Source organism: Onthophagus taurus, chromosome 7 (assembly GCF_036711975.1).
Source record: "Onthophagus taurus isolate NC chromosome 7, IU_Otau_3.0, whole genome shotgun sequence".
Lineage (NCBI taxonomy): Eukaryota > Metazoa > Arthropoda > Insecta > Coleoptera > Scarabaeidae > Onthophagus > Onthophagus taurus.
This window is the reverse complement of record NC_091972.1, coordinates 38,862,773-38,879,326: the sequence shown is the minus strand read 5'-3', so window position 1 is coordinate 38,879,326 and position 16,554 is coordinate 38,862,773. Positions and strand designations below refer to the sequence as shown.

General features: G+C 31.3%; 2 protein-coding genes across 2 annotated transcripts; both read left to right on the top strand.

Moving 5' to 3' along the window:
• The first annotated feature begins 33 nt into the window (after positions 1 to 33).
• Positions 34 to 8,418, top strand: LOC111417778 (uncharacterized). The gene is made up of 3 exons (XM_023050155.2): positions 34 to 125; positions 6,865 to 7,659; positions 7,718 to 8,418. Exons 2-3 carry the CDS (start codon positions 6,865 to 6,867, stop codon positions 8,240 to 8,242), a joined length of 1,320 nt encoding a protein of 439 aa, XP_022905923.2. The 5' UTR covers positions 34 to 125; the 3' UTR covers positions 8,243 to 8,418.
• A 4,108-nt stretch (positions 8,419 to 12,526) lies between these two features.
• LOC111417777 (uncharacterized) lies at positions 12,527 to 13,746 on the top strand. Its single transcript, XM_023050154.2, has 4 exons — positions 12,527 to 12,577; positions 12,627 to 13,428; positions 13,490 to 13,540; positions 13,604 to 13,746. The coding sequence occupies exons 2-4, from the start codon at positions 12,627 to 12,629 to the stop codon at positions 13,675 to 13,677; spliced, it is 927 nt and encodes a 308-aa protein (XP_022905922.2). The 5' UTR covers positions 12,527 to 12,577; the 3' UTR covers positions 13,678 to 13,746.
• The last annotated feature ends 2,808 nt before the right edge of the window (positions 13,747 to 16,554 follow it).

Sequence of the window (16,554 nt, the reverse complement as noted above, 5' to 3'; positions counted from 1 at the left end):
TGGGTGTTTCTATATAAGCCATTGTTCGTTTCATTCCGGTCGTAGTAACTAATAAGAACAACGATCGTTAGTTTACAGGTGCACGAAACCTATTCGAATTAGACACGGATCTAAAATAAAACAAGGTATGCTTCTTACTATTTATTATCTATTTAGGTCATAGATATCAAATTAATTGTTTTTCTTATTAGTCATCGCAGTCGGCTTTTAAGAAAAGGCCCCATGCCAAAACTTATTTATTTTCTTAAATTTTGATGAGTTTATAATAAAATGTGGATTAAAATCGAGTGCGTTTTAAATTTTTTAAAAATATCAAAAAGATTAAGATTTTTGTAAAGATCACAAAATTCTAACTTAACTTGAAACATCACACTCTATATTTATAAAAAATATAATTGCAAATAAATATGGCGAAAAGAAAATCAATAATTTTCATATTTATCTAACATTTTCGTAATAATCAGAATATTTTAACCCAATTTGATATATCACATCCTATATATGTTATAAAATTCATGTCTAAAAGCATAGATGGCGCAATTTGTTTGTGTTTTGTTTTCGGCCATCTTGTTTCTATAAAAATAAATATATCTGGGTGTTATAATACCTAGATGTGTTAAGTTTGAACTCATTTTATTGGTTTTTTAATTATGTACAGGGTGGTTCAAATTCGATGTCCGAATAGGCTAACTCGAAAACTATAAGAGTTAGAAAAAAAGTAGCTGACATGTCATGATCTCGTTTTTCGAGAAACTGCTAATGCCGAAAACCTCATAGCGCTATCGTCTTTTGTTTTTCCCCTAGAGGGCAAAATTGAAAATATCGTAAAACCAATAAGTGCAATTATCTTGGTTATTATTATAGGTGGAGTATTATAACTACGACATTATATGGACACTTTTTTACAGAGAATTTCATGACATAATCAAAAAAAAATTTTCGGTTTTAGATTTTGAGATATAATGAGAATTTTCGTTTTTTTAAATGGAAACAACCACTGATTATTAGCTTATTAAATTCGTTATTTTTTTCTGATTACAAAAATATAGGGTTCGACAGGTCTATTTCTTATTGTTTTAGAATAAAGCTAAAAATAAACTTTTTTTATAAAATTTCCATCTAGTGTCGTCGAGGAAATTAAATTTACAGTTTCCTGTAAGTTATGGGGCGGTAGGTAAAATCTAAAAAGTTAACAATTAAATACGAAGATAACTTCTAGTATTTAAAAACAAATAATTTTTTAATATGTAACATTCTAACATGTCAAACTTTTCAAATTTTCGTAATTGATCTTAAAAACACGATTTTTAAAGTGACACTTCAGAAAATTTTCGAATACAAACAAATGTTGCTATGTTTATTTGAATTTAAATAAAAACATATCAGCGCCATCTATCGATAATTTATTAAGTCATTTAAAAATAATATTAAATCGTAATAAAAAATGTGAAATAATGCAATCTATTCCAACTTTTGTGTAAAACATATATAAATTAAACAGTTCCACAAATATATTTGTTTCAAATATCAGAAATATGTTTTTTTAATTTTTAGTTATAGAACCGTAATTTACAGGAAACTGTAAATTTAATTCCTTCGACGGCACTAAAAGAAAAGTTTATTTTTAGTTTTATTCTAAAACAATAAGAAATAGGCCTGTCAAACCCTATATTTTTGTAATCAGAAAAAAATAACGAATTTATTAAGCGAATAATCAGTGCTTGTTTCCATTTAAAAAAACGAAAATTGTGATAATATCTCAAAATCTAAACCCGACAAAATTTTTTTGACTACGTCATCAAATTCTCTGTAAAAAAGTGTCTATATAATGCCTTAGTTATAATACTCCACCTATAATAATAACCAAGATAATTAGATTTGCGGGTTTTACGATATTTTCAATTTTGGCTTCTAGCGGAAAAACAAAAGACGATAGCGGTATGAGGTTTTCGGCATTAGCAGTTTCTCGAAAAACGAGATCATGACATGTAAGCTACTTTTCTTCTAACTCTTATAGTTTTCGAGTTAGCCTATTCGGACATCGAATTTGAACCACCCTGTACACCAATAATTTCGAATTATTTGTTTTGGGCAAACTTGTATTTCATAAAAAACGCAAAATACGTCTGAAAATTTATTAGAAAAAAACAACTATATTAGAAATGAGTAAGTAGGTATAAAAAGAGGCTACCTTTGATGCTGTCTTCAAAACCTACTATTCGATGAGTTAAACGTTAAAAGATACCTGGTGCTCTTTGATAGAAATGGAAGATGTCTTGGAAGGGCAAAAATGAAAGTTAGAAATATCTCTTTATCTGTACATTGAATCATCAAGACGAAAACGAGAAAGAGCAAGAAGGACGCGAAACTTTAAGTGGCAACATTGATATCTTTGTTTATTACCTTGATAATCTACCGCATGCGCCTAGAAGACCTGGTATAGAACGTGGTGACGTGGAAACAAGACGAATACATTGATTGCAGACATAGGTTATGAGCTAACGCAGGCTTTTAGAATACATGCGGCAAAATCAACATGGAGATACTTGAACTAGAGTACTAAGATCGACCATCTGGAAAAACAACTGCATATCTACCGAGACCAAAGTGAGGACATACAAAGCCTGCCAATAATGACAGATACTACGGAGGCGCCGGCAGACATAGCAGAAACTAGAGAGAGAAAGCGATTTTAAAAGTAATCACTCGAAACTCGCCATGGGACCAGAGATGACACAAGGAAATTCTGGAGGAATGCGAAACAGAAGATGTGATGTGAGAAACGAGGCCGTTTGGAACAAAATAATATTGAAGCCAAGGATATATTGCATATATTGCAGGTATTAAAGGTTGCGAACATTCGAACAACTCCATTAAGCACACAACCCCACTCAGAACTAGCAAAAACGGTAAATCATCTGCCGTGGCGACATATAGAGTCAAACCAAATCGTGAACTATAGTGAGAAAGTTTACGAAGGGGTAGCAATTTTCGTGTATAAACCCTACATATTCTGACAAAGAAACGTTAAGCACTTAATGTGATAAGTGTAAAAAAGGGTGAAAGTATCGAACTTGCATTGCATTCTTTTCAGCAAGCAGAATTTTTATAAAAAATTCGCTTGTAACAGAGTCATATAGCAACCAGGTAAACAACGACCAAGCTCCCTACGAGCAATTAGAAATTTCCCCCAAATTGAAGTTGTTTAGAATCATACCTTCAATTCTTTTAACTATATCATGGGTTATAAGTATGACTTCTTCTTCTTTGGGAAAGCCATAGAGGTTTGTTCTACCCATTCTGTTTTGCATTTCTTGTAATGCAAACGACCAGCTACATTTCCATCCTTTTGGAGGTTGTCCTGATGGTGTTTTGGATGCTGGTCTGCAATTTCTGGAAATCCTTGACGTAAAACGTTAATGAGTTCTGCGTGCGCGCATTCATCTTATTACATCTTCCGTCTCGCCGCATTCCTTCCAAATTTCCGTGCAACTTCTTTGATCCCATAGTATGAAAATTATTGTAACATATTTAGTTACATACTTAGTACAACATCGTATTTAGAAGACATCATTAACAAAAGGAACAAAACTAACCCCAATAGTAGTACCTCGGTTGCAGTAGCAGTAGTGAAAGAGACAATACTGCAGAATATTTTATTAGTTCGACAAAGCTAGATGCACGACCCATTTTATTCTCATGGATCATAAGTCAGATTGATAGTTCCATAGTTAACATTGTTGTTGCTACAACAGAGACGCTGACTACTTTTTTTATGTAACTTAGAAGCACTTACAGAACTAAGCGATAGTGAATTATGCAAAATTCCGAAAATTCCAATACCGAAAATCAGACAAGTGAAAGATTAATCCTCTACTTTACATCGCAAATTTACAAGGAAGTGAGAATCAATTTTGCCAGTCTCTTTTTGTCTTAGTTCTAGTGATAGAACTAACACAGTTCTAGGTCTAGCGACTAACACTAAACATTGGACTGTATTAGTTGTAGATTTAGAGTTATCACTAGAACTAAAACAGTTGTAGTGGTAGCTAGGAGTTAAAATAATGACCCATGTAATTTAAAGTGCTTACTGGTAGCATATCCTGTAAACCCAATTCCATTGAAGACTCTTCATACAAATATAAATCCAATGAAGATTTGTTGCAACAAAAGTATTATCCTTAGCGGATTTGGTAAACCTTATTTTGTACACCAGTTGCTTTTCGACATAATTTCTTGTGTAAGGTAAGAACAGTTTATCGGTGGAAACGTTTTTCCGGCAAGTTCTTTCAATTTCTGGAACTCGTACTGGACCGGGAACCGTCTGGAACCGGGAACGAATCGAAAGAAAAAAACTTTTAGAACAAAAGTTGTAGCAAATTTTATCCTTCACACATTGCTCTCTGACACTTTTGCTCTTAGATGCGTTAATGAAGAGAAACATTCGAAAATATGAAAATTGGAATAATTCGTAATATCACAAGTTGCTAATGGAAAAAAACCGTATGCTGAGTATGGTACAGAAAAACTATTAGAACAAAAGTTGTAGCAAATTTTATACTTTGCACATTGCCCTCTAATACTTTTCCTCTCTAATGCATCAATGTAGAGAAATATTCAAAAATATGAAAATTAGAAGAATTCGTAGTTTCACAATGGGTTAATGGAAAAAAAAAACGGTATTCCGAGCATGATACAGAAAAACTGTCAGAACAAAAGTTGTAGCAAATTTTACACTTTACATATTGCTTTCTAGCACTTTTGCTCTCAGATGCATCAATGTAGAGCAGTGGTTCTCAAACTATGGTACGCGTACCACTGATGGTACGCGAGAAGTTCTCAAGTGGTACGCAAAACAGTTTATATTTGGATTATCATTATTGTTTTTTTTTTGTTCAGTGGTACTTACCTGATTTTTAAAATAGCCTTAGTGGTACGCAAGGATATAAGTTTGAGAACCGCTGATGTAGAGAAATATTCGAAAATATGAAAATTGGATGAATTTGTAATTTCACAAGTTGCTAATGGAAGAAAAATGGTATTCCGAGGTTGATACAGAAAAACGTTTAGAACAAAAGATGTAGCAAATTTTACCCTTTACACACTGCTATCTAACACCTTTGCTCTCAGATGCATCAATATAGAGAAATATTCGAAAATATTAAAAATTGGAAGAATTTCGTAATTTCCCAAGATGCTAATGGAAAGAAAACGGTATTCCGAGCTTGATACAGAAAAACATTTTGAACAAAAGTTGTAGCAAATTTTACACTTCGCACATTGCTCTGTAACACTTTTACTCTCAGATGCATCAATGTAGAGAAATAATCGAAAATATAAGAATTACAAGAATTCGTAGTTTTACAATGGGTTAATGGAAAAAAACGGTATTCCGAGCAGGATACAGAAAAACTTTTAGAACACGAGTTGTAGCAAATTTTACACTTTACACACTGCTATCTAACACTTTTGCTCTCAGATGCATCAATGTAGAGAAATATTCGAAAATATGAAAATTGGAAGAATTTCGTAATTTCCCAAGTTGCTAATGGAAAAAAAACGGTATTCCGAGCTTGATACAGAAAAACATTTTGAACAAAAGTTGTAGCAAATTTTACACTTTGCACATTGCTCTCTAACACTTTTGCTCTCAGATGCATCAATGTAGAGAAATATTCGAAAATATGAAAATTACAAGAATTCGTAGTTTCACAATGGGTTAATGGAAAAAAACGGTATTCCGAGCATGATACAGAAAAACTGTCAGAACAAGAGTTGTAGCAAATTTTACACTTTACATATTGCTTTGTAGCACTTTTGCTCTCAGATGCATCAATGTAGAGAAATATTCGAAAATATGAAAATTAAAAGAAATCGTAGTTTCATAATTGTCTAATGGAAAAAAACGATATTCCGAGCTTGATACAGAGAAACTTTTTGAACAAAAGTTGTAGCAAATTTTACACTTTACACACTGCTATCTAACACTTTTGCTCTCAGATGCATCAATGCAGAGAAATATTCAAAAATATGAAAATTGGAAGAATTTCGTAATTTCCCAAGTTGCTAATGGAAAGAAAACGGTATTCCGAGCTTGATACAGAAATACTTTTAGAACAAAAGTTGTAGCAAATTTTACACTTTACACACTGCTTTCTAACACTTTTGCTCTCAGATGCATCAGTGTAGAGAAATATTCGAAAATATGAAAATTGGAAGAATTTCGTAACTTCACAAGTTGCTAATGGACAAGAAAACGGTATTCCGAGCTTGATACAGAAAAACTTTTAGAACAAAAGTTGTAGCAAATTTTACACTTTACACACTGCTATCTAACACTTTTGCTCTCAGATGCATCAATGTAGAGAAATATTCGAAAATATGAAAATTAGAAGAATTCGTAGTTTCACAATGGGTTAATGGAAAAAGCGGTATTCCGAGCATGATACAGAAAAACTGTCAGAACAAGAGTTGTAGCAAATTTTACACTTTACCTATTGCTTTTTAGCACTTTTGCTCTCAGATGCATCAATGTAGAGAAATATTCGAAAATATGAAAATTAAAAGAAATCGTAGTTACACAATTATTGTCTAATGAAGAAAAAACGATATTCCGAGCATGATACAGAAAAAGTTTTAGAACAAAAGTTGTAGCAAATTTTACCCTTTACACATTGCTCTCTAACACTTTTGCCCTCAGATGCATCTTAGTGTAACAATTTCTAGTCATTGCGGTTGACACTAAGTCACATCTTATTTTTAAAACACAGTACTGAGCAAAATTTTACTATTGTTATTGATTAAAAATTATGGCTTGGAGCAATATTAATTTAAATTAACTTATTATTTAATTTTTATTTTTAGATGCGTCATCATATAATTTATCTACTTCTATTACAAACAATTTGTATCGTTTACGTAAACTCCGAAGGTTGTTTAATCGAAGAGCATCCGGAAGAGCTTTGCCCGGAAACAGAATATCATGCTTACATAGAATGTTTACAAACAAAAAAAAGAATGAAACGTTCAGTTTGCAATTCGGAACCCTGCAACGAATGTAACTGCTCGTATTGCGAGAAAAACGAATGCAGCGAAATGTGTAATAATTGTTGTGAGATTTCTTTCGATACATGCGAAACTTCGTATTGTTGTTACAAAAAGTGTCACTCGAAATGTAGTTCTGGAGATTGTAGAAGAACTTGTAGAAAATCTTGTCAGGATAATGTAAATGAGAAGAAGAAGGTGGTTCAAGAAGGTATTGTGTTAACTCCGAATATTACAACGGTTATTAATTTACATAATAAAATTAATAATACGAATATTTTGGATCTTCCCATTAAGATTGAAACAAAAAATATTAATAATATTACTTTGGATAAAGCTGATTTGATTCAAAATGATCAAGGTTTTGTTGAGGCTTATGATGATTCAAAAATCGATAAAAATGGTGATATAAAAATAGATGAAAACGTTGATGAAATAACTGATGAGAAGAATAATGAAGATATTAAAGAAAATGTTGAAGATTCAACCGAAATTAATAAAAATGATGAGAACACCACAGAAGAGAAAAATAATTGTTGTCAAGTAATTAGTCCAAGACAATGTGTACCACAAGTTGAATTTCCCTTTATGAAGTGTTTCCATTACAGGCAGCAGGTAAATAGAAACATTTTAAATAACAATTAACTTTTATAATCAATTTGTATTTGTTTAGGTTTGCGGAAATATTTGTCAAGCGAAAATAATGCATACCCAAACCCATCAAATCTGCGATGAAAATCCATCTGGACCACCAAACTGTCATAATCAAATTATTTATATACCACAACCACAACCAAGATGTACTTATTTGGATGTTTGGCCCTACGTTAGTTGTAATATACAAAGTATGGATAATTCGTATAATGTTGGTCCGTTTCCTCAATCACTTGGTCAATCATATGGTTCGTATCCTTATGGACAATACCCCAATCAATTTGCCCCATACCAAAACTTCGGTTATAATTTTAATCAGTACAACCCATTATCTTATGGGTTGGAGAATTTTTATAGCGTTTCGAGAGATGTCGATGGAACTAATTATGAGAATTTATTTGGTAATAAAGGAGTTGTGGGTACTTCCCAAGAGAATTATATCTCTGAAACGATACCGATTGAAATTAATCAATTGAATAATGAACCAGTTGCGCCGGAACTTGTTCGAGTTGAAGTTAAAACTAAACCCAACGAAAGTGTATAAATACAAAAGCTTTTTATAAATATAAATTTCTTATAATTTTTTCGACAACATTATCATTTTCTTCTTTTAATATAATACGTACATATAAAATTAATTTAGATTAATTATCATTTTATTATGTTTTTCTTTAAACGGAATGTTATTGTTACTTTTACTTAATAAATTGATTGCACTAATATTTTTATGTTTTTAAATGATTGGTGTATGTCAAAATGGTATTAATCGGTTAATGACATTCCTGGGATACTTAAAAATGATGAGGGAATTAAAAAGTTGATTTTGATGATTTTGGAAAGTGTTTAAAGAATATTAGGAACAAGAAAATACTTGTTGGTGTGTGCCAAAATGCTACTAATCGGTTAATAACATTCATGGGATACTGAAAAATGATGAAGGAATTAAAAAATTGATTTACATATTTTTGGAAAGTGTTTAAACAATACTAGAAATTAGCAAATACTTGTTGGTGTGTGTCAAAATGGTACAAATCGCTTAATAACATCCCAGGAATACTTAAAGTTGATGAGAGAAATGAAGAAATTGATTTTGACATTTTTAGAAAACGTTTCAAAAATGTAAAGAACAAGAAAACACTTGTTGGTGACTGTCAAAATGGTACTAATCGATTAATAACAACCCTAGGATACATAAAAAGGATGAAAGAATTTAAAAAAAAGATTTTGATGTGTTTTAAAACTGTTTCAAAGCTGTCACAAAAAAAAAGAAAAAGCTTGTTGGTTTATGTCCAAATGGTAGTAATGTGTTAAAAATAGCTTCAGATTAATTAATAAAAACAAAAACAGGTAATAACATTTAATAGGGACATTTTGCAGAAAATTTTAAAACTTTGGCATATAGAAAAAGCTGATTGGTATAAATCAAATTGGTTCTAGTCGATTAAAAGCATCCCTGGGATAACTAAAAAGGCTCAAAATAAACGCATTAAATCGCTAAAATTAATTAAAATATCAGAATAAGATTTAAAGCTTTTTAAAGCAAATTTAACCTACTTTTAGTGAGCCTTTGATTATTTCTTCGCTTTCATAAGTTGCGTTGTTATGATGCTTTGGACACAATTTGCATCTATAGCAGTAATTGAGATAATATCGAAAAAGTTTAATATAGAAAAAATCCTATCTCAGAAAGTAATTGAGATATCAGGACGAACTAAACGACATCTTAAACCAAATTTATTCTAGATTTAATGCTACTTAATGTATTTCTTAATTTCCTTAAACGTGGTAGTTATGAAATTTTTAATCAACCTCATTTTGTGTGAACGTTAACTAAACACTGTGTAAATAAAACGTCGTATCTCCACAATGAATTGAGATATCAAAATGAGATTGGAAGCGTTTTAAAGCAAATTTAATCTAGTTTAAGTGAGCCTTTGATTATTTCTTCGCTTTTATAAGTTTCGTTGTTATGATGCTTTGAACACAATTTATATGTATAATAGTGATTGAGATAGTATCGAAAAAGTTTAATGTAGAAAAAATCCTATCTCAAAAAGTAATTGAGATATCACCACGAACTACAAAACATTTTAAAGTAAATTTATTACAGATTTAACGCTCCTTAATGTATTTCTTAATTTCCGTAAACATCGTAGATATGAAATCTTTAATCAACCTCGTTTTGTGTGAACGTCAACTCAACACTGTGTAAATAAAATGTTGAATCTCCAAAACGAATTGAGATATCGAAATGAGATTTAAAGTGTTTTAAAGCAAATTTAATCTAGTTTTAGTGAGCCGATGATTATTTCTTCGCTTTTATAAGTTTTGTTGTTATGATGCTTTGAACACAATTTGCATGTATAACAGTGATTGAGATAATATCGAAAAAGTTTAATGTAGAAATAAATCCTATCTCAGAAAGTAATTGAGATATCAGCACGAACTAAAAAACATTTTAAAGGAAATTTATTCTAAATTTAATACTCCATCATGTATTTCTTAATTTCCGTAAAAATCGTAGTTATGAAATTTTTAATCAACCTCATTTTGTGTGAACGTTAACTAAACACTATGTAAAGAAAACGTCGTATCTCCAAAACAAATTGAGATATCAAAATGAGGTTGGAAGCGTTTTAAAGCAAATTTAATCTAGTTTTAGTGAGCCATTGATTATTTCTTCGCTTTCATAAATTTCGTTGTTATGATGCTTTGAATACCATTTGCATGTATAATAGTGTTGAGATAATATCGAAAAACTTTAATGTAGAAAAAACGTATGTCAAAAAGTAATTGAGATATCGGCACGAACTAAAAAACATTTTAAAGCAAATTTATTCTAGATTTAATGCTCCTTAATGTATTTCTTAATTTCCTTAAACGTGGTAGTTATGAAATTTTTAATCAACCTCACTTTGTGTGAACGTTAACTAAACACTATGTAAAGAAAACGTCGTATCTCCAAAACAAATTGAGATATCAAAATGAGGTTGGAAGCGTTTTAAAGCAAATTTATTCTAGTTTAAGTGAGCCTTTGATTATTTCTTCGCTTTTATAAGTTTCGTTGTTATGATGCTTTGAACACAATTTGCATGTATAATAGTGATTGAGATAATATCGAAAAAGTTTTATGTAGAAAAAATCCTATCTCAAAAAGTAATTTAGATATCGGCACTAACTAAAAAACATTGTAAAGCAAATTTATTCTAGATTTAATACTCCTTAATGTATTTCTTAATTTCCGTAAAGATCGTAGATACGAAATTTTTAATCAACCTTACTTTGTGTGCATATTAACTAAACACTGTGTGAATAAAACGTCGTATCTCCAAAATGAATTGAGATATCAAAATGAGATTGGAAGCGTTTTAAAGCAAATTTATTCCAATTTTAGTGAGCCATTGATTATTTCTTCGCTTTCACAAATTTCGTTGTTATGATGCTTTGAATACAATTTGCATGTATAATAGTGTTGAGATAATATCGAAAAAGTTTAATGTAGAAAAAAACCTATCTCAAAAAGTAATTGAGATATCGGCACGAACTAAAAAACATTTTAAAGCAAATTTATTCTAGATTTAATGCTCTTTAATGTATTTCTTAATTTCCGGAAAGATCGTAGATATGAAATTTTTAATCAACCTCGTTTTGTGTGCATGTTAACTAAACATTGTTTAAATAAACCGTCGTATCTCCAAAACGAATTGAGATATCAAAATGAGATTGGAAGCGTTTTAAAGCAAATTTATTAAAATTTTAGTGAGCCATTGATTATTTCTTCGCTTTCACAAATTTCGTTGTTATGATGCTTTGAATACAATTTGCATGTATAATAGTGTTGAGATAATATCGAAAAGCTTTAATGTAGAAAAAACCCTATCTCAAAAAGTAATTGAGATATCGGCTCGAACTAAAAAACATTTTAAAGCAAATTTATTCTAGATATAACGCTCCTTAATGTATTTCTTAATTTCCGTAAACATCGTAGATACCAAATTTTTAATCAACTTCATTTTGCGTGCATGTTAACTAAACACTGTTTAAATAAAACGTCGTATCTCCAAAACGAATTGAGATATCAAAATGAGATTGGAAGCGTTTTAAAGCAAATTTATTCCAGTTTTAGTGAGCCATTGATTATTTCTTCGCTTTCATAAATTTCGTTGTTATGATGCTTTGAATACAATTTGCATGTATAATAGTGTTGAGATAATATCGAAAAACTTTAATGTAGAAAAAACCCTATCTCAAAAAATAATTGAGATATCGGCACGAACTAAAAAACATTTTAAAGCAAATTTATTCTAGATTTAACGCTCCTTAATGTATTTCTTAATTTCCGTAAACATCGTAGATATCAAATTTTTAATCAACCTCGTTTTGTGTGCATGTTAACTAAACACTCTTTAAATAAAACGTCGTATCTCCAAAACGAATTGAGATATCAAAATGAGATTGGAAGCGGTTTAAAGCAAATTTATTCTAGTTTTAGTACACGTGTAATTATTTCTTCGCTTTCATATATTTCACTATTATGACATTTTAAACATAATTTGAAATTTTAATTAATTAAGTTTAGTCTTCGTTTTCATTATTTACTTTTCATTCATCTTTCTATTTTTATTTTTCGTTAGAATTGGTCGTTAATCTTATTGCCTAATTTTTATTTTAAAACATCTAAACAGTTTCTTAAGTAAACGATCTGATTAATTTAGTTTATGTAACCTTGGATCGTGCTGAAAAAACTGTGGATTAACAAACCACACCCGAAGGTCTCTTTCAACTTATTTTTATATTCGTAAACGAACGAAAAGTATAAAAGCTACCGAAAAAAACTTCTTAACAACTCGTGTGTTGAGTTCTAAGTAGGTGCAATAAGGTAAGATGATTTTAATTAAAAAAACAAAATTAATTTAATTTATTAACAGATGAGGATCTCAATATTAATTCTGTTACTATCACTGACATATTTGGCATGGGGACATGGAAACTGTGGCGGATGTAGTAACAATTGTTCAAGATGTATACAAAGATGTTCGGATTGTGATTGTGAATGTGAAGAGTCAAATTGTGGTGATGATTGTAACAAAGAAGCAATTAAAAATAATACAGTTATAATCAATTCCGATTCGACATCATCATCCAATTCCAATCTTCGATTGACCCTTGATAATATTGTTACTGTTAATAACACCATTGAAAATCCCATTAATGTTACAACCATTAATAAAAATAACATAAAATTACATCCATCTAGTTCTACCAAGAATGGTGGAAAATCTGAACGTTTAGTTGTTCCCGTTCCTGTTCCTGAACCTGTTTATATTCCTCATCCTGTATATATTAATAAACCTATTCCGGTACCACAACCTCATCCTGTGTATGTACCTTATCCCGTTCGAGAAAAAGTACCCGTTCCTGTTCCTCATCCCTTACCTATTCCTGTACCACATCCTAGACCATATCCTATTCCGATTCATCATTTTGTTCCTGTAGACCGTCCTGTTCCGCAACCAATTCCATTTCCTCATCCAGTACCTCAACCAGTTCCAGTTCCTCAACCGATTCCGGTTCCTCATCCTGTACCTCAACCGGTCCCAGTTCCGCAACCGGTTCCAGTTCCTCAACCGATTCCAGTTCCTCATCCACTCCCGCAACCCGTTCCAGTACCTCACCCATATCCAGTTCCACAAATACGACCATACCCTGTATATGTTCATCTTCCAAATAGTAAGTTTAATTGGATATTATTTATAATTTTGTTTATTCATAATAAAAATATTTCTTGCAGATTGTTTTAATTGCCACCATAGGATGCCATGTTTTAATGGTTGTCAAAACTGTAAGTTTTAATCTATTTCTTAAAATTATTTATTTGGTATATTAATTTTTTGATCTGTTGCAGTTTGTTCCAACACATGTCAACCATGGATGCCATGTTACCACCAATGCCGACATAATTTATTTCAGACAAGATGAATTCAACGCGTTTATAAACAAAGATTGTTTTTGTAAACAGATTAAAAATAAATATAATTACTAAAATAACTTTTTTTTCCCTTTAACATTAAAATTTACCTTTATGGTTCTTTACCTTGGTTTTTTATTAATAACTAAGTAACTAGGCAAAATCATTCATCTCTAAAACACTTAACACTGGCATAAATGATCATGCTTTCAAAGTGCCATCAGTAAGTACTACTCAATTTGGTGAAGGAGAAATTATACATACTTTACCACATCATCACAAATATGCGAATGTTCGAAAAGAAAATAATAAAGTTGATGGTGTAACAGTCGTTATGAACTTGCTCCAATTCGCTGTATGATTTCAAAGTTTCTATAAAAACTGCAAATATCAAAATAACTTCTGGTTGTAGATAACTCGCCACATGTATTCCCAAAAATTCGAGGCATATTCTAAAGTTAGGGTGTAGGAGAAAAAGTCTCACTCTGAGAAACAAGATAAACCGCCCAAAGAAAAGCTTCCCACCATTCAATCAGTTTCAGGTGCAAAATATACCAAGTTTACCTCATTAACTGAGGTCGCTCATACTTCGTTTTTTACTCTTATACCAAGTTTATTTTCTACAGTGATATGATTTCTGTGTTGTCCGATGGTCGCTTCATGAATCATTCCATTTATCATGTTTGAGTTCACTCTCAACAGCCGAAATTACTGCCTATATAGTTACTAGTTAATGGGTTTTATTGGTTGATCTTATCTCTCTTTTCTTTTGCTCTCAGATGCATGAACACAATCAAGAAATACTCAAAAGTATGAAAATTAGAAGAATTCGTAGTTTCGCAAGTTGCTAATAGAAAAAATCTAAATTCCCAGCATGATACAGAAAAACTTTTTGAACAAAAGTTGTAGCAAATTTTACCCTTTACACACTGCTATCTAACACTTTTGCTCTCAGATGCATCAATGTAGAGAAATATTCGAAAATATGAAAATTGGAAGAATTTCGTAACTTCACAAGTAAAGTAACATTCTGGAGACTTAGCCACCTCTCCTAAAAATTAATGAAAGTCTGTAGATTTAGTCGTATATCTATCTTCTATATCGGCATTTCAATACTATTCTTGTATTACCGCACCCACTGCCAATCCTCACAGGAGAATGTTGGACCGACTTGGACACCAGCCATTTCAAAGTAGCCTTCAGTAGCTTCAAGAATTTTAGAGTCCAGTGCATTGGTCTAAGACTTTCCAATCGAGCAGTAAGCAGAATTTTGTATAAATCTACAATATTCAAAATCCAAGCAAAAATCCTGGAAATTATACAATTCAAAGTAATTTCTGCATTTATAGTTATGGATCAGAGACAAAGCTGTTTAAACTGAAGTTGGTTTTGCGATGCTACGAAGATCCAAAAGCTGGCACTTACAAAAAAATAAAATGAATACTTTTCATACCTAGTGATATATTTATAGACCGATATATTGACATATTATTATTTAACAAGGTATTAAGGTCTGACATATTAAATTCTGCGGAAATAACGAGAGTAGAAAGTATCTGCCCGCAAGCTCTGAAGTTAGACGCCAAGTAAAAACATCTCTGAAAAATATAATAAAAGATATTTGAGAGTCTCAATGTTATTTACAGCAGCAAAACTGTAGACACCATATATCAATCTTGAGTCACATTTTAAAAACATTCTGAAAAAACTTACAAATTTTGATAATAATCTGTTTGTTTCAAGAAATCATTTGAGCTTTATTTTTCAAGTTTCAGAAATAATTTCAGTACTAAATTAAAGCTTAAAGCACGGTCAAATCGTCCGCAGTAAAGTTACAACTAACGTCATGTTTTAACCAAAATCCCATAAATTATAATAAAAATTGTTTGATGTCAAAGAAACACCTCAGCTTCATTTTTGAAGTTTACTAGGTAATTTACTAAAGCTTAAAGTCCACTCTTTAAAACGCCATATACTAATCGTAAGTTATACTGTAAAATAGCCCTGAATAAACTTACAACAAAAGGAATGTTTTAAATAATGCCTACAAATTTTGATAAAAATCCGTTTGAGATTTATTTTTCAATTTCAAGTTTCAAAAAAAATTTGCATACGAAATTAAAGCTACAGTAAACTCTTTAAGATACTTAAAAGTTAAACTAAAACTAGAACTAACACTAGCACTATCACTAAAACTAACTGAATTCGTAGAAGAAAAACAACGATTTGCCAATCGAAACAGTCATCATCAACCGATCAAGCGTCTCATTAACAGTGAAGGAAACTAAAGTACTCGCAAAAGGCTTAAATTATACAGTCGCTACAAAGAGGGTCCCCAAAGAAGAAATTATATGTGAAGTGGAAGCGGCTATTCGCAGAATACCTTCAGTGAAAGTAGAAGAAATTCGTCAAGACGTAAAACAGCAAAGCCACCAAAATCAAACATAACAGTGAACGAAAGAAGAGCACTACGAACGATAAGGGAAAAAACAGACATGCGACCGTGGTTATGGACAAAAAGGAATACGACGACAAGATCATGAGCTTTTCGGACCCAGCTACCTATAAGAAGATAAAAAGGACTCAACCGAGAAGATAGACAAAATCCACAGGAACCCCAGCAGAACAGAAAAACTTATTCGTACAGGCTCTAGTACTACCAAGGATATATGGATTACCCAAAATTCATAAAACTAGGGTTCCCACTACGCCCTATTGTCAGTGCCATAAATTCTCCCACTTGTCAGCTAGAAAAACACCTTGCCACGATTCTGTCTCTTTTTACAGGTAAAACAGAGTCATATCGGCGTTAATATCACAAACTGACGTATCTCAAAAGAATCGATTTGTTAGATAAGACTATAGGTACACTTCTGTAGGCATAAATT